Here is a 21053-nt window from a genome sequence, read left to right on the forward strand (position 1 = left end):
ATTTTCCCCCGTTTGGCCGGCTCGCGAGGAAACGTGGCAGGCGACGCGGCGCCGTTGGAACTTTCGTGCTTTCGACAGTTTACCTATGCACCCTGCAGGACCGACGTAGTCGATCCAGTTATTCCATGGTCATAGGGTAACCATCGTCTTCCTACGATAACAGTAAGTAAGGAAAATTACATTTATCATTAATTATTGAATAAAATTGATCAACCGGTACGATCCTGTTGTAAGCTAAAATCTGGCTCAATTATTCAACGTTTCGAAATAACAACTCCAGTCTCTATTAGCGGTCCGGATTTATCGCACCGATTTCACCGCGATTTCGACCTCACCTTTCGCTAACATATGACATGCGGATGCTCGCGTAATTTCAACGTACGCGGAGTAGTAAATTGCGACAATTTTTCCACGAATAATCTAATATATGCTGCATTGTTCTTTCCTCAGAAAATGAAGTACTCCGCTGTGCTACTTGGGCTAGCTGCCATTCTGGCCATCGGCCGCTGCGAAGATGAAGTAAATGAAGCTGCTCACCTATTGGTATCCAAACAAATTCTTAATAGATATCTCGTCGAGACAATGGACATTGTGGTTAAGGTGAGGAACGCTGATTCAACTTCTGAGTATCTGGATACCATTGGCACTGAGACCTATCGTCCTTCCTACGGTTACGGGTCGAATCATCTGGTCTTCGAATCATAGTTTATCTTTCTGACAATTGTAGTAACTGGCACTTCGACTGGTAGTTCAGCCATTTCACTGAAGGATATATTTTAATTTGAATCAAAATCAAACTAGCCATAAATAACATTATTCGACAGAATTTAATTATGAAACAACCTGACGTCGTGTAGACTTTTTTAATACTAAATCAAGTTTCAGCAACAGAAATCTTCCATCACATCATGTTTTCAAGGAAATTGAATTCGAATGAAGTGAAAAATGACAGCCATTCTTGGTATAACATAAGCTGTAGCAGTCATAATATTGCTAACTTTGCAACTTGATTTGGAACTATCATACAATATTTATTCTTTGATATTCTGATACATTAACCTTGTTCTTTCAATTTTTGTTTTCAAACATTATCAACCATTCCTGAAGCTTAAAAAGTACTGGACTTTATTGCTCCTTCCAGGGTTCACCATTATTACTGCATGGATCAAAGTCATTATGTGGATCAAAGTCATTATGTTAGTTGCCTAGCACAGCAAGTCAATCTTTTTACTGCATTTGTTTACCATGACTTTTGGCATAGCTATACTGCCCCAAGCAATAGCGAACAGCAATTTTTTTTTATAAATATGCTATAACAACTTATTTTCAGGCACCTAAAATCCGACAAAAAAACTCAATTATTCTGGTTGAGGATCCAAAATCCATACCAAACAACATAATTAAACAAGACAAATTCTTATCTGATTACAGTACACAGTTCACAATGTCGGCAATTCTGCTGCACTGGAAGTTGAAATAACAGACAACTCCTTCCATCCTGACAATTTCGCCCACATTAGTGGGGAACTAAATGCTAGAATTGATCGTGTTCCTCCAGGCACAAATGTCAGCCACACAGTTGTTGTAAGGCCAAGGAAATACGGTTACTTCAATTTCACCGCTGCCGAGGTCTTGTATCGCCGCACTGAGGACGCTCCCAGGATGCAGGTTGCCGTCAGCAGCGAGCCTGGCGAAGGTCTTGTTGTTGCATTCAGAGATTATGACAAGAAGTTCTCTTCTCACGTAGTAAGTTGCCACCATCTAGTAGTTCTGTCGCAAACTCTTAATCATAAAGATTTCTGCTTTTATCTGACTGAATTTTTCTTACAGATTGATTGGGCAGCATTTGCAGTGATGACCCTGCCATCACTGGCCATTCCGTTTGCCCTGTGGTATTCTAGCAAGAGCAAATATGAGAAACTTTCAAAGAGCACCAAGAAACATTGATCGTCTAACATCGAACTCCTAAATTCATTTCAATCGTGGTGTACAATATTTGTATAGATTCTGCGTGATTGTGAGACGCATGACTGTTTCATTATAAATAATTAATTTTTTTTTAAATAAACGCTATTTATGATAATTATACTACCAGTTATCCTTCGGTGATCCTGTTATAATAAAAATTAAAATTAGTATAAGGCAACAATCGAATAGACAAATCAAATGTTAGTACTCAAGTGCAATATAACTTTATCGTTTTTGCCAAATTCTGCAATCCTATTTTAATATCTTGTAATAATTACAGCTGTGGTTTTCAGATCACAATTGAGCAATTTGTATATACCAATGTCTAAAAAAATGCAATCATCTGATTATCTAGCCGAATAATATGGTATAAAAGTTACAGACGCACAGAAAACTTCCTACAGTTGTTAGATTGTGTTTGTTACATTTACCTGATACTGGCATTACTCTATTAGAATAATACATACGCTCCCATCAGATGGACTCTTTCGACGTGTTATAGCCACGTATGGAGTTTCCCTTCTAACTGTATCCTATGGACAGTCTTCGTCATGCTGGCGAGACTGAGCAAACCATCAGACAGGATATGATATCTCTCTCATCCGCACCGTGATTGCCTACTACAGATATATAACCACCAACTATGGCGTAGGTGAAGTTATTGCGGCTTTAGGCGAATCAACCGCCGTAACAGCTAGAGGTCGATTCTATCAAATTAATCAACGTAGCGGAAAATTGATGTTGTAATGTCTAGAAGCAATAAAACCGTGTTGAATCGATAAGTCAGTCATTGAATTGTTGTTTAATCCGTGAGCCGGCGATCGCTATAACCTCAATGTTTCATTGTTGTTAATCTGACTTTCCCCGACAATTTATCGGGACCTATGCACAGAGATGTATTCAATTTGCAAAAGCACGCACCCAGCCACGGGTGTCGAACACGCGATCACCTGCTGCTTCTTTAGTCAAACAGAAAAATGCCTCGTTGTAGCTGGAGCGAATATCATCAGAGCTTTCCGTTTGATACCAGACGTCGATGGCACCAAGAAAGAAAAATACACAGGTCGGTTCTTGCGTCAAACCTGTACTCAGTATTACAATTTATACTGATAGTTAATTCTTGTCTAACAGAATCACGACCACCAAAAATGAAACTGGAATGTCTGGCCCAATATACACTGCATGGCAACATAATGTCCATGCAGGCGGTTCGCCTTGTTGGATCCCAAAGGGATTCTCTTCTCCTGAGCTTCAGAGATGCAAAACTTTCCGTTGTTGAATACGACTTGGACACTCATGATCTCCGCACAGTATCGTTGCATTACTTCGAGGAGGAAGAAATGCGGGTGAGCAGCAGTGCTCTTGACTCTTTGGCTTTAACTTATCATATAAACACTTTAAACAATGACTTATAATTTTGATTGGCATAGGATGGCTGGACAAATCATCACCATATACCTATGGTCAGGGTAGATCCCGAGGGACGATGCGCAGTCATGCTTGTTTACGGTAGGAAATTGGTAGTTCTTCCCTTTCGCAAGGATCCGATTATCGATGATGGAGATCTGCTTGAGGCCCCCAAGACATCATCATCGCATAAAACTCCAATCTTGTCTTCGTACATGATTGTTCTGAAAACGTTAGAGGAAAAAATGGACAACATAATAGACTTGCAATTTTTGCACGGATATTATGAGCCAACTCTGTTGATCCTTTATGAACCAGTCAGGACGTTTGCAGGGTATGCAACTGATCTAGTGTTAATATAAGTGTACAGATTCCTGTCAGACATAAAATTTGACTTAACATTGAATTTCTGTTCAGGCGTATCGCGGTCAGGCAAGATACCTGCGCTATGGTTGCAATATCCTTAAACATCCAACAGAAAGTTCATCCAATTATTTGGTCAGTATCAAATCTGCCTTTTGATTGCTGCCAGGCAGTTGCTGTGAGAAAACCACTTGGTGGAACTCTCATCATGGCTGTAAATTCTCTGATTTATCTTAATCAGAGTATCCCGCCATACGGTGTATCACTGAATAGTATGGCAGAAACCAGCACCAACTTTCCGCTCAGTTAGTATCTGGTTTAATGCTCAGCCGTTTAGTTGTCAAATTTCTCCTTATTTTGAAAGTTGTAATATGTTTTGTTCCTGTTTACAGAGCCTCAGGAGGGCGTTAAAATGAGCTTGGAAGGTGCCCAGGTGGCATTCATATCCTCTGATCGTTTGGTCATATCATTGAAGAGCGGTGAATTGTATGTTCTGTCCCTTTTCGCGGACAGCATGCGATCTGTTCGTGGTTTTCATTTTGACAAGGCTGCTGCCAGTGTGTTAACGTCATGCGTAAGTTACGCTTAAGCATCAACGGCTGAAAAACAATCTTGTGTTAGCACTGATCTGTTTGACCCACAAAATAATTGCTTATAATTCTGCAGGTCTGCACATATGAAGATAATTATCTGTTTCTTGGTTCTCGGCTTGGAAATTCTCTATTGTTGAGGTTCACGGAGAAAGAGCCTGAGAACCCTACAACAACAATAACGACCATCCAAAGAGAGGAGGTAACTCTGGACACTGATGACGAAAACCGTGTCAGTGGAACTGGTAATGAAAGTAAAGATCGTAATGTTCACGAGGATACGGATGAACTCAATGACGACCGTGATGATAATAATGAGGAAAATAGTGGTGAGACACCTGCTAAGAAATTGAAACAAGACTATCTTGGTGATTGGATGGCATCCGATGTATTAGATATCAAAGATCCTGAAGAGCTTGAAGTTTATGGTAGTGAAATGCAAGCTTCTATGCAAATAACATCATACATTTTCGAGGTATGCATCAGTAGATAACAATTTCCTTGGACGTTGAGAGAGTGATCAATCCGATAATATTTACATCGATGGTATCATATAATTTATTTTCAGGTGTGCGACAGTTTATTGAATATAGGACCTTGTGGAAATATATCGATGGGAGAGCCTGCCTTTTTATCTGAAGAATTCTCCCACAATCAAGATCCTGACGTTGAACTAGTCACGACTTCAGGATACGGCAAAAATGGAGCTCTCTGTGTTCTGCAACGTTCTGTCCGACCTCAAGTAAGCAATACTTTCTCAGATATCAGTTACCGTATTGTTTCGAATATAAGTTGAGAACGATTTTTAAGAGTCATGTCAGCAACAAAAAACCTCGACTTATATTTGGAATAATACTACAATACAATGACTTTAATATTTTGAAATCTAAGGTTAAATCAGTGGATAAATGTTGTGATAATGAGTCCATTAACCTTGCATCTGGTCGTTCTGTCTAGTCTTGGTAGCAGTACTCAGCCTTATCAAATTGAAACCTATGAATTTATGCATTTTATTACTTATGTAACTTTGCGAAAATCGGCCTCTTATATTATATGCATTCTTAAATAGGGCTACGAGCCCGTTGATCTAATGAAATAAAAATCAAATATAATATGGTATATGGGTAATTGTTTCCTAAGTTTTTTAAGATCAATCTTTAAAAATAACTGTAGTAAGATGATACACTAATCATTTCAAGGTTGTCACTACTTTTGAACTACCTGGGTGCGAAGATATGTGGACTGTGATAGGAGCCGTTAATAACGACGAACAAGCTAAAGCTGAAGCGGATGGAACCCATGCTTTTTTGATTTTAAGTCACGAAGATTCTACAATGGTACCGATACAAATTTCGCTTTGAAACGGAGAAAACGTTCCTGCAATATTTCTCCAATTGCTCCTACTAATACACACTCTTTTGTACTCTTCTTCCTTAGATTTTGCAAACTGGCCAAGAAATCAATGAAGTGGATCATAGCGGCTTCAGTACTCAAGGCACAACAATATTTGCTGGAAATCTTGGGGCAAATAAATACATTGTTCAAGTCACACAATTGGGTGTTAGACTAATGCAGGGACTGGAACAGGTTACATTAATTTCAAACCTAATTACGACTGCTAAACACGTATCAACAATGACTAGATCATTACCAGCAAACTTTTGTCACAGATTCAACATATACCCATCGATCTGGGTTGTCCTATTGTACACGCCAGCTGTGCTGATCCATATGTCACACTTCTCTCAGAAGATGGTCAAGTGATGCTGTTAACGCTCAGAGAAACCAGAGGTGCTGCCCGACTGCATATTCATCCTGCTAATCTTCTATTTGTAAGTCGAAAATACATTGTCACATTCAAGTTAGCTAAGAAAAAGAAGATACTGCAGGATAATGAAACCTGGCTTTAAGTCATTCAATGATTCTGATAGTAGAATAATCTGAATGCTTTTCCACAGAGACCACAAGTCGATACCCTTTGTGCGTACAGAGACGTTAGTGGCATATTCACAACCCACCATCCTGACGATACCGATGACGCTGATTCCAGGGAAGAAAAAATAATTGAAGAGCCTATCCTTGCTGGAAGCGTTGATGATGAAGACGATTTGCTGTACGGTGACGCTCCTGCGTTTCAAATGCCGATTCCTCCTCGTACCAAAACTCAAGATGGAACTAACAAAAAATCTCCATGGTAATTAGTCAACATTGTCCATCGTGAAGTTCTTGTAGTAAGAATTTATGTTAGTTCAATTTAATCTATTCAATGGCTAATGGATGTTATTTAGGTGGCAAAAGTCCCTTCAAGAAGTAAAACCCACATATTGGCTACTGATTTATCGAGACAGCGGTACTCTAGAAATTTATTCTCTCCCGGAACTAAGATTATGTTATCTTATTCGTAATTTTGGATATGGACAATACGTTTTACACGATAGCATGGAATCTACAACACTGCAAACGTCCCAAACGAATGAAATTCCTTGTCCTGAGATGCAGGTATATACTCGTAGCTCTAGATCATTTTTTCAACCGCAGGAAGATCAATTGCAATGCGTAACAATAGATATAAATTTTATTATTTAGGTTCGCGAAATTCTCATGGTTTCACTTGGTCATCATGGGAGCAGGCCTATGTTACTCGTTAGGATGGATTCGGAAATACAAATCTATCAAGCATACAGGTATCCCAAAGGACACTTAAAGCTGCGGTTCAAAAAATTAGAACATTCCATGATACCAGGCCAGATAAGGTGGGTTCTTATTTCTTCGGTCATTTCAAATCTAATTTTTTGTAAGTGATTTGAAAATAATAATAATAATAATAATAATAATCCGGCTTGACCCTGTACATTTATGCTTGTACTTCGGGAACCTTACTCTTAATTCATAAATTTAGAGGAATTAAGGTAAAGAATATTTGACCCCGGTTTTTAGGCCAAATCCCAAGAAGGAAAGTGAACCTAACATAAGCACAACTAGAGTCTGCATGATGCGCTACTTCAGCAATATCGCTGGATACAACGGGGTGTTTATCTGTGGTGGATACCCACATTGGGTATTTCTTACAGGAAGAGGTGAATTGCGAGCACACCCTATGGGTATTGACGGAGCCATAACATCATTTGCTCCATTCAATAATGTCAACTGCCCACAAGGCTTTCTTTACTTCAATGGGAAGGTGGGCAATTTCTTTTCAGATTATCGAACTGTAGGTAGCAAACAAAAGTTTGCAAGTATTATGAATTATAAAAATTTCAGGAGGAGCTGAGGATTTGTGTTTTGCCCACCCATTTGTCATACGACGCTCCTTGGCCAGTGAGAAAAGTTCCGCTACGCTGTACTCCACATTTTGTCACTTATCATCTTGAGAGTAAAACGTATTGCGTCATAACAAGTATAGCAGAACCTTTGAAGAGTTATTACAAATTCAATGGTGAAGATAAGGTAATTACTATCCATGCTAATTTTTCATTGTACACTAGAGCAATGTGATTAACAATAATGAGAAATAATTATCGCTCAGGAATATACAGAGGAAGAGCGTGATGAACGTTTTCTATACCCGGCTCAAGACCAGTTCAGCATAGTTTTATTTTCCCCCGTTTCTTGGGAGACTATTCCTAATACCAAAATAGAACTGGATCAATGGGAACACGTTACTTGTCTGAAAAATGTTTCACTAGCTTATGAAGGGACAAGATCTGGTCTAAAGGGTTACATTGTACTTGGAACCAACTACAACTATGGTGAAGATATAACCAGCAGGGGAAGGGTAAGAAAGACAATGTCTCAAAAAAAGATTTCACTTCAATTCTTCAGGTGCTGAAGCAATTCTGAATAATCGGTATTAATTGTGTCATTAAATTAACAGATACTTATATTTGATATTATCGAAGTCGTGCCAGAGCCGGGACAGCCCCTGACAAAGAATCGATTTAAACAAATTTATGCGAAGGAACAAAAGGGTCCAATTACGGCTATAACTCAAGTTTCAGGCTTTTTAGTATCAGCTGTTGGACAAAAGGTGAGCTGAGGCCACGCTTTGCCAACGAATTATCAAACTACACAAATTTAACTATGATCGTTCTATCAATTTCGTTTACAGATTTACATATGGCAACTCAAAGACAATGACTTGGTTGGGGTTGCCTTCATTGATACGCAAATATACATTCATCAAATGCTAAGCATTAAGAGTTTGATACTCGTTGCCGACGTTTACAAATCTATCAGTTTGTTGAGATTTCAAGAAGAATACAGAACATTGTCCCTTGTCAGCAGAGTAAGTTACTACATTCCCATAATTGCTAAGAACCTAAGTAAAAACTGTTGCCAGTATGTATTTTATTCGCATATTTTCTACATTACAATTCCAGGATTTTAGACCAGCAGAAGTTTACACAATAGAATATTTGATTGACAATAACAACTTGGGTTTTTTTGTTGCTGATGGTGAAAACAACTTGGCATTATTTATGTATCAGCCAGAGTCTAGAGAAAGTCTTGGAGGTCAAAAATTGATCAGAAAAGCTGATTTCCATTTAGGGCAAAAGGTCAATACCTTCTTTCGTATAAGATGCAAACTTGATAATCCAGGCAATGATCGAAAGCATTTCAGTGGAGCTGACAGAAGACATATTACTATGTATGGTGAGTAAGTCCAAGGCACCCGTAATCACGATTTTCTTTATTTTTGAGGGTCAAAATATAGATTACGAATTTATTTATTTTTTATCAACATCGTTTGGGGTAACATTTTAGTCCATTCAACATTTTTTTCTATCAGCTACCCTAGATGGGAGTTTGGGCTATGTACTTCCGGTACCAGAAAAAACTTATCGACGACTGCTGATGTTACAAAATGTTCTCGTTTCTCACATTTCACATACAGCAGGATTAAACCCCAAAGCTTACAGGTAGATAAAGTTTAATGATTGTTAAACCAGGACTGAAATCGTCTTGATGATTCATGTTTCACTCACAAAAGGTTAGGTACACGTAATCAGTAAGTAATAAGTTATCTATTGTATCTTTTTGCAGAACATATAAAAGCTACGTCAGAATGCAAGGAAATCCTGCCAGAGGTATTATCGACGGTGACTTGGTTTGGAAATATCTCTTCTTACCCAACAATGAGAAGATAGACGTTGCTAAAAAAATAGGTACACGAGTACAGGAAATAATTGAGGATATCACAGATATTGATCGTCAAACTGGTCACTTTTGAGAAGAGGACTGAGCTCTTGGAATAATTGTAAAAAAATGCCAAGATATTAGAAATAGCACTACAAGATGTTTTGCAAGCAGATTCCTATAATGCAATATAATGGACTGTTACATGAAACACTGTTCGCACATTCAATTGTCATGTATACGAATATTGACAATGAGTATGAACTGTATAAGTACAGTGAATCACTATCCTGCCATACATAAAATTGAGCTTCGTTTCCTTCGACTTGAGAAGTTGATTGTTCAACAACATTCTGTGACTTAATTGAATTCACACATTGCTCACAGTTAAGATTTGTATCTAATCGACAAGATATTTAACATTAAAGGCACCAACTCGATCCAATCATGAATTAGTTAGAATATATTTGATCCGACGCTGTTGATACATTTTTAAGAGCATGTGTATATTCAGTAATATTAGCTCGAATTTGCTACCAGCAATGTATTAAACGTGAGCGACGATACCATAATATATGTACAAACTACATTCTACGGAATCAATAAATGACTGGTTATTATTATATTATTCCTGTGTAAATTCTATTTCATACTTCCGCCATTCAAACTACGGGACCAAGTGTACCGAATGTAACCCACCAATTTCAATAGATTTTTTTTCACAACAATTATACTATAACACATAGTGGTGAAAAGCAATATCATTGGCCACTTCCATTAGGTCCAACCAAGAATAAGAAAGTACAGCAAAGAAGTAAGAGTTTTACTTGGTCTACCTTAGAATTGTAGGGTATTAAGTTCACATTTGAAAGGTACTACATTCAGTCAAAAAGTGCAGAGAATAAACTCCAAGTACAGATTATACCATACGAGCTGGATTAGTTGATTATGTCTATTATCAGAGTAGCGGAAAATCAATGCGCTACACAGCTGCGACCTCGATTTCGAAAACGAAGAAATGTGAGGAAACAATTGTGTGTTACAATAAACAATAAGAAAAAAAATTCTAGTAATAGTTAATGGCTAGCAAAACTTACCCATCATCAAACGTCCAGAAGGTATATTCAAATCTACAGATCGACAGAAGATTTTTCACGTCTATCACAAGTGCTTTTTCCAAACAATATATTGGTGTCACCAAGCCCGTTCAATTATAAATCCAAGTTTATTGCGGATTGAAAGAAGTTATTGATTTCTTAGGAAGTAAAAGTCCAATAACCAATCACTGTATGACCACTTTCATGCGAAATCATTAATTTTACTTGTTAAAAAACTTTTCAACTTTAGGCTCACCGCACAATTGAACAAACCGCGAGCGGACAGGAGCGCGTTCTACCTTAGCGACTTTCCAAGGCCTACTAACGTTGGAATCGCTCGCCGAGTCGGACTAACGTGTCGAGACGTACACTAGCGCCACTCGGTGAAATTCGGAAGTTCTGGCACATTTGAATGATTTCAACAGTTATTTCACTCGTACAGCACACCCATCTGTGAAAATTAATCATCTAAGGCCAACGATTAAACAAATACAGATGCAAAAACGCTGAGGCCCGCGGAGCCCGCGCAATACCAAAATTAATTTCGCATGCGGTCGAAGGATATAACCCTATAAGTGTTGTGGGATATAACACTATACATGTCAACACATGCCCGGCAGGGCGGTAGATGATAATGGCGAAATTGTATAATTTGTACGATAAATACTTGCTAGTTATACTGTGTGCTGTGATAACTTTATTATCAATATGTGTAAATACTCAGCGACTAAACGTACCGAGAGTTCTTTTACCTATTTTCAACGATTTTCCCACCAATTTCACCCTGGAGGTTACCGAAGGCGGGTGCTACAAATGGCAAGTTTCAATTCAAAATTGATGTATTTCGAAGACAATTTAGATTACGTATCGAATACCTTTTCCGCTCTAACTTATAATTCGAATATAGTGTACCTGGTCATCCTGAATTTCTTTCAAATGAGTCAACTATTACCTTTGATCTGTAACCTCATTTTCGGTGTTCGTTTTTTTCATACATGAATTATTCAGACATGACTTGCTAGGTCTACCAAATAAGTGAAATATTGTTTCCAGGTCGTCATCCCGTACCGATTTGATCAGATTAGTTCCACTCAATGAAAATTTCGACAAAACATGCTCGTCTGCCGTATTGGTACAGACTGTCACCAAGGATTCGACACGCAACACTGCCATAGTATTAGCCGAAGATGTTACCACAGGCCAATTCCTGAGGTGTGATGTTATTGTAGATGCCATTTTCGCATTCAATCTAGTCACAACAACCCGGGAATTGTTCATTGAAGAAGCACCAGAAGTCTTTGAGGTCCGAGCAAACGATGAACAGGGTAGGAATAAATAATTTAACCGCATTTTCCTCTTGTGAATATATCGCAAATACGTGCTCTGCTTATCAGACAAAGCTGAAAATAGCAGCTGAAATTAGCAACCAAACGTTCTGTTCATTCAAATAAGGTAATGAAGTCCGAAAATCAAAATTTTATAAAATACCTTGAACCCCCCATACTTGTATAGAATTATGAGGATAAAAGTGAAATGCATTTTCTGATTTCCAAAAAATCGAACACGTTTGGCTGCTAACTTTAACTTCAACTTCATGCTTGTTAGTCAGTATCACGGCGTAACGCTTCATGCACTTGGTAAAGCTTTTCAATCCTTGTGTTTTATACTTTCAAAGGCAACGAATTCACAACACTGGCTGGTGTCGAATTCATGTGGACAATTGGGAATGTGGACAAACATGGATCGCAGATAGATAGTAAACCGCTCAACAATGTCCTAAGGTTTATGACCTTTCAGGAATCGCCATATGAAACCCCACCAACAGTCGTCGAATTAGACTCTGTTGGGCGAAAAGGGCACATGACTCTTTTGGAGGGAATCAGAACTGGCTCTGCCAAGGTTTGTGGTATATTCTTCATTTAGAACTAAGAAGGTCTAGCCTCGTAAGATGATATTTAAGTACTTGTTCCATTCAGTAGACTAAAATGGAAACCGTAATCTAAAACTTGAATGATTGAAATTTTAATTTGTATAAGAAAGCACATTAGGAAGTTATAAAAAATTGAATTCACTGAATATGTTTTTATGAGAGATTATATCTGACTGCATTTTAATAACTCTTGACTTTGATTCACTTGTTGACAAGATTTCATAAATATGTTTCAGGTCTCAGTAAAATTGTCTCACCCTGAGTATACTCATGTACCCCCCATTGAAGTGGAATTGATTGTTGTTGCAAATCTGATCATCATACCAAGTGATGTAACTATGATGGCCTATGACAGCTTTAATTACAGAATCATGCAGGTATTCAGCTTTTCCTGTAAATTGGAGTAAGCATATAAATATTTTTCCCTTTTCTCCTGGATTCTTGAAAAATTAACTCATAAAATCATTCTACAGTGTCTCCCATATTTCAGGTGCATCAAGGACGGCTGGAAGAGATCAACCTACCATCCAGCCAATACTATTTGGAGGCTGAAAATCCTGCTATCCTGAAGATAAATAATGATTGTGGCAGCGCCTATGCCATCGGACGTGGGAAAACTAAGGTTCTATTGTATGACAGAAACGTTGATGAGGAATATGGTATAGTTCTCCCATCTGCAACAGTCAATATAAACGAGCCTGCCTACATCACTCTGACAGTTCTACCACATAGGAATTGGGGCCTCATTTTGGGCCATACACATGAGATTGTTGCAGAAATATATGATAAGTGAGTATTTCAATTCATTGTCATTGGAGTATCCAACTGGTCAGTTAAAACTTTTAATATTGTGAATTTCTACGGAATTATTAAATTCGTAGTTTATAATCCCACGAAAAACGGAAATATGGGAAATTTGTTTTATTGTCAATTTGAGCGCTCCGTTTATGTCATAGCAAGGACCGCAAGTTCCACATAGGGGAAGGTGTCGAGGTCAATGTACAGATTGATGAGAAATACCTGAATGTGGGTTCAAGGACCCAGAACGGTACCCATGTAGTCGCCACACCCATAGCTATGGGTACGACGATAGTAGAGACCAGTTTAATCGCCATTATAAACAGCCAGGGAAAGCGGATGAATTTAATGCCCCGGCTCACAACAAGAGCTGAACTCTCGATACATTCACAGGTTATAGTTGTTCCTAAAGCTTTGGCTGTACCCTGGGATCCGCGGAGTAAAGTGAGGTATGTTCTGTAAAATGCACACAAACAGATTGATAGTGCATTATAAATAATGCATTACAAATAGGTAATTAAACTTTGTGAAAGTATGAAACTAATTATTACAGGTCGGAAACTACCTTAAAAGCAAGCGGAGGAGACGGTGCTTATATTTGGGCAAGTCAGCATCCTAATGTTGCCTCAGTATCTCAAAACGGCATAGTTGGAGTTTTGAGAAAGGGCTCTGCGAAAATTATTGTGTCAATGGCACGAAACCCGCATAATAGGGATGAAACAAGGATACATGTCTTGACGCCAGTACGGTTAGAAATAATTGATTACAATATGGAGGCTGCAGTTGGAGAATCTATCCATATTCATGTGGCGATGTATGGCGAAATGAAGAAGGAAGGAACGGATGAAGTGTATGAAATACCATTCAACGATTGCCGCGATATACCCCTTGACGTTTACATTCCAGATGGTAACTTTGTGTATAATAATAGTGAGACAGTTGAGTCTATTGGCATAGCCTGCACGACACTTCGTGTCGTTGGCCTTGATGTCGGCATGTCTAGCGTCACAGTTGCGTACAACAATAATGGTGGACAATATTTGATGGACAATGTAAACATATCGGCATACAAGCCCCTCACTGCCTTGCACCCGTCAACTGGTGATGCCCTACTCGCTGTAGGGTCATCACGACGACTAGTATTCAAAGGTGGACCACTGCCGTGGTTTGATAAAAATCAGGGTTACACAAGAGAAATAAAAATCTCAAACCTAGGTGTATTAAGATGGAAGGAAGAAGAGTATATATTCGATGTAAGTTCTGATGTTTACGTGTACGAAATAATGTGCGAAGCACTTGGCGATGTTACAGTTACACTCACGATTTCAAATATCCCGGTATTGTCAAACTGTCGCCAAACTGAAGCTTCCGCGTCGGTTCTAGTCACCTGTGGCAAACCGAGAAACATTTACCTGGTACCGGAATTTAAGGATAGCGAGAAGTGTCCAAAAAGTCAAAGTACCGACCATATCATGGCGCGTAGTGGAGAGGATTTTGAGCTGACGGTGATTGTAAAGGATGAGGATGGTAGAACTTTTGACAATGCAACGAGTTTGAATGTCGAATGGGCTTTGAACCCTGTTGAGTATGGCAGTGTGGAAAAAGTATCTGGTATTATGGAAGAGACATATTGGGATATGAATGTTATATTACCAAACAGGCACTATCAACGTATTTTGCCAAAACAGCATACTGGCATGTTACAGATACATGCCAGGGTGACAGGGTATCAGAAACGTGCACTAGGAAAATTGGGAATTGTGCCAGAACGGCCGCCATTTCCCACCCTAACAGAAAGGGGGTCCGTAGAAACCCCAGTCATCAAAAAGTCTATAAATGTGACTCTGGTAAACCATACGGTTATAACTCCAAACAATTTGAAGGTTCTTCTTGATCCAATTGGAAAGTATCACATGCAGGTCAGCCAAGGATCAGGTTTCTATGATCTTAATTTAAGCTCCAAGGATATTGCCAATGTGGATTATGTCGCCCCTACCAAGACAATAACCATTGTCCCCCGAAATTCAGGTATACTGCACATTGCTCTCGTTGATCTTTGCTTACCGTCAAAACCTGCTGAAGCTGTCATTGAGGTGCAACAACTCGGAGGCATAAAAGTCGAGGTGATAGACAAAGTTGAAATAGACAAATGCATTGTTGCAACTCTCACATTATATGATACAAATGGTCGTACAATGGAGCTACCCTCGATTGAAGCTATTAGTATAGGTGCAGAAATAGATAATGGGCGAATTGAAGTTATACGTTTGCCAAACAGCGATCAAGGAAACCCTCCCTATCATGAAATTTTGTATAAGGTTCGTGGAATTAAAGAAGGCAAATCTCAATTATCTTTTGAAAGCGGTAAAGATGAGGAAAAAGTCCACAGTGAGCCAATCACTATTCAAGTTTTTCTACCACTCAAAATTATACCAAAAAACGTGACAATCCTTGTAGGAACATTGTATCAACTTTCGACCATTGGTGGACCGTCCAATGCAGAGATTGAATTTGTTAGTAATGATGATAGCACTCTGGGTGTTAGCAAAGATGGCGTGTTGGATGGTAAATTATTTGGTACAGGAGTTATATCTGCAAGTGCAGTTGGGCTTACCCCGAATGGTAAACGTGTTGTGTATTCAAAGGATAGCATAGGGGTACAAGTTGTTCCTTTGGAAGGTGTTAAAATCACGGCACCGACAACCAGAATAAAAATTGGAGCTACCATTCCAGTATGGGCTTTTGGTATTCCAGACCAACTTACACCCCTTGTAATAGGTTCGATGAAAACACCGATGAGATTCTTGTGGTCTACGAGTGGACAACCAGGGATAATAAAACTGAAAAACATGTATGAAGGGACTGGTATTAATATTGGATATGAAAATGAAGCATGTGTACGAGTTGAAGGCTTACAGCCTGGAATAGCTACAATTCACCTCAATGTTACAACATCATGCGAGACATTTGCAAAATGTGACAAAGATACAACATTTGTGGCATTCTTGAAGATTGAAATATTCCAAGAGCTTCATTTGGTCGGTGTAGAGGACGGGTATGGAAGGCCAGTTATACTGATGACACCAAATTCAGCTTTTCAATTGCAAACGAATCATGACAAGTACAGTTTAAGTTACAAAATTTTGCCACCTGGAAGCTCTGGTGAAACGGAGGATTCAAAAGCTTTGATATTGACAAACAAGAATGTAACCGTTGACAAAAATGGCATGATCACATCAGGCGAAATGTTTGGAAAAACTATACTATCAATCACAAGTACTGAGGCTTATGGGTTGAAGCAAACGTTGATGGTTGTTGTCGAGGTAGGTTGAATAATGAATATTTCTTCGTACGCGTAATCATCAATATAACTAAACAAATATTATTCTCGAAAATATATACCTGATCTGTTTTTGTTAGGTCAAACCGATCCATTACATGATGCTTGAGCTAAAATCGATCATGCGTGTGAGATCGGGTGAAGAACTCTATTCCCTACCCAGAGGTATGACGCTGGATTATACTGTAGGGTATTACGACAATGTCGGATCTAAGTTTAACGCTGGTCAAACGAAATTGTCTATATGGACAAACCGTGCTAATTTAGCCTCATTTAGTATGGAATCAGAGAACACAGTTTCTGTCCAATTTACAAGAAGTGGACATATGGTTACTAAAGTTTATAATGAAAAACAGCCAACTGGAATGTTCGACTATGTAAATATGGTGATTGGAGACATCGTTTTCCCTTCAAAGGTTTGTAGTGTTGCAAGAAAAAATGTGTGGAAACATTTCACCAACACATAACGTATCAGCACAATTCTATATTCTCTGTGTATCTCGATACTTATGTGAGAGGTTTTAAGTAAATTTATGTGAGCATATATCATCAAACACAGATGACATTAACGGTTGGTGATATAATATGCTTCTCCATGCCACTACTGTCGAATGATGGGGACCCTGGTTATTGGCAATCCTCAAACCCAGAACTCTTGACTATTGATTCCTTGAGTGGTATAGGCAGAGCTCTGAGCCCAGGACACATACATGTAAAGCATAGTTTGGCTGCTATTATCCGTGATGAGATTCAGCTCGACATTCAACCAATTTCTAAGGTGAGTTTAAGCTATAGTAATAATATATGAATATGTAGGTACATGCATGGTATAGCCTGGGTATAGAAATTGCTAAATTCTTCCATAGTATGACTGGTTACGACTATGATTATGTTACGACAGTGTCACTAACATAAAATTCTTGAACACTGTACTTACTATGCAGATAAAATTCGTCCTGCCAATGGGTACAAACATGACAGGAACGGAGGTGTTGGGGGTTCCATTGATTTTGGAAAGTGCCAACGACTGTAACAAGGAGCAGAATATATTGGCGCGAGGCAAAGGTGGCTGTCGTATACATCACAACTATGCTCCGAATGCATTCCCTTTTACTTGTACTGTTCAATTTACTGGGACCATTCCGTCTATTGACATCAAAGATATATTCCTCAGTAAACCAAGATTTAACATCGTAACAGGTAAAGTCCTATACTAGGAAAATTCCATCGCAGATTCCGTATACATATTTCAAATCCAACTGATATCGCATTTATAACATTATGTCGGTTCTTACAGGTTTTTACTACTGTGACGTAATTTCTTTGGGTTCCCCCTCGAAGACAACTAGCACACTAGATATTTCGCTTAAAATTGGGGCCCAAAGTCGCGAAATCGTGGCTACGCCAGTGGTCGTACCATATTTGCCAGCTATCTATGTTCCTGTGACAGAAATTATATTCGCAGTAACACCGACGTCGTCCACTCCATCAGCTATTATTCAAGTACACGGAATCCCGACAGTATTGAACCAATTGATCGTAAGTGACACACTGCATTGTTGTTCAGTCCGATTTTTCAATGTATCAGAATTTTGAAACGTTTAAAATGTGCACTTATTACTCATTATAGACCCATCTACCAGATGGTTTGGCCCTGGTAACTGGGCCACAGGGCGCCTATGGTAATGGTATACAGTTAAAAATCCGTTTAACGCATAATCGCGATGAACTTCAAGGCAGCCAAGTCAGGGTAATCAGTGAAATTACAAAGCAAGACATACATGTAAGTAGCTAGCAGTATGATACGGTTACCTGATTAAATCTAAATGTATATCATTTTTCCTCTACTTACATAATTTATTTATTGTTTATTTTATTGAAACCAAATCATATAAATGATATGCAATATATGCATCACTTAGGAGCAAGATTTAACATATACTGCATCCTACTAAGGTGTGTTAGGTTTGGTTAAAATAAAAGTGAAATTAAAAAGAATAGGAAATAATAGTAGCAGTACATAAACTTAAAAGTATAATTTGTATATCTGTTTGTACAAAATCAATCATATTCTTGTTTGATGAAATTATTGTTTGAAATTTTTTTCAATATTTTCTTACTATCATGCGACAAATTTTTCAAATCATCTGATAAATTATTGAAATCTAGTAAAGCTACAATGTAGGCATTTTTTTTCATTAGAGCTTTAGATGTTTGTGGTACTCTGATTGACTTATTCCTGGTAATAATTCCTAATACCTATTAGAACTTTGGTAAACAGCACAAAATTCTTTATAGTAGAACGCTAACGCTCCGACAGGGAAAGTTTGGATAATATTACAATATTTATAATCTTGTCCATACTGTGTAGTGAAATTGAGGGTTACAATTCGTTTGTTATCTGCAGGTGCATATGTCCAAACAATGGTACAACCTGCTTCACTTGCCTCGGAATTTCTTTTATTTATATCAATCGTTAATTGTTCTTCATTCAAATCGTTCTTGAATTTGACAACTTTGATTCATGGATTTTTCAATTTTTCTGGTTCCACATCAAAATTTCGACAAATTTGTTCATATAAAACTTTAGGAGTTGCATCAACATCTGTATTGTTTTTGCATGTGATAATCATTTTTCTATTTTTCAAATCAATAGTTTTTGCTATTGGATATTGTATGTCCTTTAGTATTGATACATCTGTTTTATAAGTATCATTTTCATTCATTTTCTTCTTATTTTTAATAATGATACTAGTTACTTTTTTCATGGACGTTTTATTAAACTACATCAGTGAAGCTTATTGTGACCTCATTTTTTCCATTTTTTCAATGAGCTTATTTAGTCATTTATTTTTTCGATGATCATTTTTTTCAACATATTATCACTACTGTGTTCCTAAACAATTTCAGATACTTGTTCGAGTGTCACAGTATGATCAAGCTGCCCCAGTCAGTGGCATACATTGGTTGGATTATGCTTACTATCATAGATATACATTTGGGACCTTCGCTGCTCTTGCAATAACCTTTTTCTACAGTGAGTCTATTTTATTCTTATTTCAAGTAGTAACTTTTCAAGCCAGTTCATGCGAATGTATTATTTTGTTAATCTACATCTTTTCAAATGCATATATGTTTTCAGTCTATGGAAGTAAAATGATGAGCATCAACATCTCAGTGAAAAATAAATCCATTTTCGGTAACTACCTCAACCGCTGCTTGTAAATCGATTTAAGTATTGTAAGGCAGTCTTATACGTCAATAAAGTTTTAGTTTTTCTGCCTTAATTTACTTAAACTTACAGTTGTTCACAATACTTGTTTTGCGACTTTTGTGCTGCATGGAAAAATTAATTTTTTCTTTTTTTTTCAATAGCCGAAAAGTGTCCACCGCCCATAAAGAAAACGTATACGCCAACTTCACCAAGTGGAAACAAAGTTACTAGCACTCCAAGTCCGGGGAGTGCAAACACATCGCTAAGACCTTTCTCAGCGTTTGAACCTGTATATGGAGATCCTCGGGGATTTTACACGCCTAACGCTAGGCGAAATCGATCCCTACTTAGTCCTTAGTTCTAAAGAAAAAAAAAATAAATAAAAAAAAAAAAAAGAAAACTGGTAAGGACATTCTTCAATAATTTTATAGTTCACTAGTTGTTGAGTGGTCAATTTATCAAATGATAGTTCGACAAGACTGACGAACAATGAAACTCAGACTTCATGTGTTATGCAGTGAAATTTTCCGGTAATTGATCACACATCTTAAAAAGTGAAACAATTTGATCTGACACTATTCTCAATTTTGTTTTTTCGCTTTCCTGATCTTGTCTATTAGTGATATCAAGCTATTCTAATTTTCTCACCTGGAACGTTTCTAAAAGATTTTGTCTATATCGAAAATTTTCATTGATGTAATTATTTAATTAACATTGACGCAACTTATGAGTCTGGGTTTCAACTAGTGACAATTGTTGATCAAAAGGTGACGAATATGTGACTTAATTTTATTTATAATAGACTATATTTTCATACGACAATACGCTAGAATATAATGAATGACATGTTGAGCGTCACATTCAAAATGGTTGTTGAACTATACTAAGGTCGTTTTCAAGTACGTTACGTATGTAGATGTACGTATGGTGAAAAGTAATCGAAGTGTAAATACTTTTTGAAATGTTTTTGTATCGTATTTTAAGATGTAACTCAGGTTGAAGGATATATATTATTCTTAAGGCGTTGAATAAAAGATCGTACTATAAAGCCTGTTAGATTCTCCTTCCATCTGACAAGTCAATAAAGATAGATATGATATTCTGGTCAATCACTTTGTCATTGAAAAATCTTTATTTTTATCACCGTTCCTAAAATTCCCAGTGTAAAGTTGATTTTAGAATGAACTGATTGTACGCACAAGACGGGTAT

The 21053-nt window shown here is 37.8% G+C and overlaps 3 protein-coding genes and 1 long non-coding RNA gene across 6 annotated transcripts; 3 read left to right on the forward strand and 1 right to left on the reverse strand.

Moving 5' to 3' along the window:
- The first annotated feature begins 6 nt into the window (after nucleotides 1-6).
- Nucleotides 7-2754, forward strand: LOC124183705 (translocon-associated protein subunit beta). Of its 2 annotated transcripts, none has more exons than XM_046572551.1 (4): nucleotides 7-162; nucleotides 451-600; nucleotides 1432-1746; nucleotides 1831-2754. In XM_046572551.1, the coding sequence occupies exons 2-4, from the start codon at nucleotides 454-456 to the stop codon at nucleotides 1945-1947; spliced, it is 579 nt and encodes a 192-aa protein (XP_046428507.1). In that variant the 5' UTR covers nucleotides 7-162; nucleotides 451-453; the 3' UTR covers nucleotides 1948-2754. The 2 variants fall into 2 exon arrangements, with proteins under 2 accessions (XP_046428507.1, XP_046428508.1); XM_046572552.1 differs by having other exon boundaries at nucleotides 28-166.
- Nucleotides 2573-10862, reverse strand: LOC124183709. The gene is made up of 5 exons (XR_006871028.1): nucleotides 10562-10862; nucleotides 6347-6503; nucleotides 5980-6194; nucleotides 3427-4337; nucleotides 2573-3348 (listed from the first exon to the last, which is right to left on the reverse strand). It is a non-coding gene; the product is annotated as an uncharacterized LOC124183709 (long non-coding RNA).
- Nucleotides 2863-10086, forward strand: LOC124183692 (cleavage and polyadenylation specificity factor subunit 1). 2 transcript variants are annotated; one of them, XM_046572506.1, is made up of 21 exons: nucleotides 2863-3031; nucleotides 3100-3314; nucleotides 3399-3709; nucleotides 3793-4043; nucleotides 4131-4312; nucleotides 4405-4803; nucleotides 4897-5070; nucleotides 5528-5665; nucleotides 5766-5915; nucleotides 5999-6160; nucleotides 6287-6522; nucleotides 6617-6827; nucleotides 6915-7081; nucleotides 7266-7509; nucleotides 7590-7775; nucleotides 7855-8103; nucleotides 8203-8355; nucleotides 8437-8613; nucleotides 8708-8981; nucleotides 9118-9247; nucleotides 9372-10086. In XM_046572506.1, the coding sequence occupies exons 1-21, from the start codon at nucleotides 2863-2865 to the stop codon at nucleotides 9556-9558; spliced, it is 4365 nt and encodes a 1454-aa protein (XP_046428462.1). In that variant the 3' UTR covers nucleotides 9559-10086. The 2 variants fall into 2 exon arrangements, with proteins under 2 accessions (XP_046428462.1, XP_046428463.1); XM_046572507.1 differs by lacking the exon at nucleotides 9118-9247.
- A 153-nt stretch (nucleotides 10863-11015) lies between the features above and the next one.
- LOC124183691 (nuclear pore membrane glycoprotein 210) lies at nucleotides 11016-20216 on the forward strand. Its single transcript, XM_046572505.1, has 15 exons — nucleotides 11016-11377; nucleotides 11615-11886; nucleotides 12237-12460; nucleotides 12728-12868; nucleotides 12982-13280; nucleotides 13448-13738; nucleotides 13843-16612; nucleotides 16710-17045; nucleotides 17189-17407; nucleotides 17574-17829; nucleotides 17927-18168; nucleotides 18260-18412; nucleotides 19540-19666; nucleotides 19772-19828; nucleotides 20005-20216. The coding sequence occupies exons 1-15, from the start codon at nucleotides 11190-11192 to the stop codon at nucleotides 20199-20201; spliced, it is 5772 nt and encodes a 1923-aa protein (XP_046428461.1). The 5' UTR covers nucleotides 11016-11189; the 3' UTR covers nucleotides 20202-20216.
- Nucleotides 20217-21053: the final 837 nt, after the last annotated feature.

Source organism: Neodiprion fabricii, chromosome 5, assembly GCF_021155785.1.
Source record: "Neodiprion fabricii isolate iyNeoFabr1 chromosome 5, iyNeoFabr1.1, whole genome shotgun sequence".
NCBI lineage: Eukaryota > Metazoa > Arthropoda > Insecta > Hymenoptera > Diprionidae > Neodiprion > Neodiprion fabricii.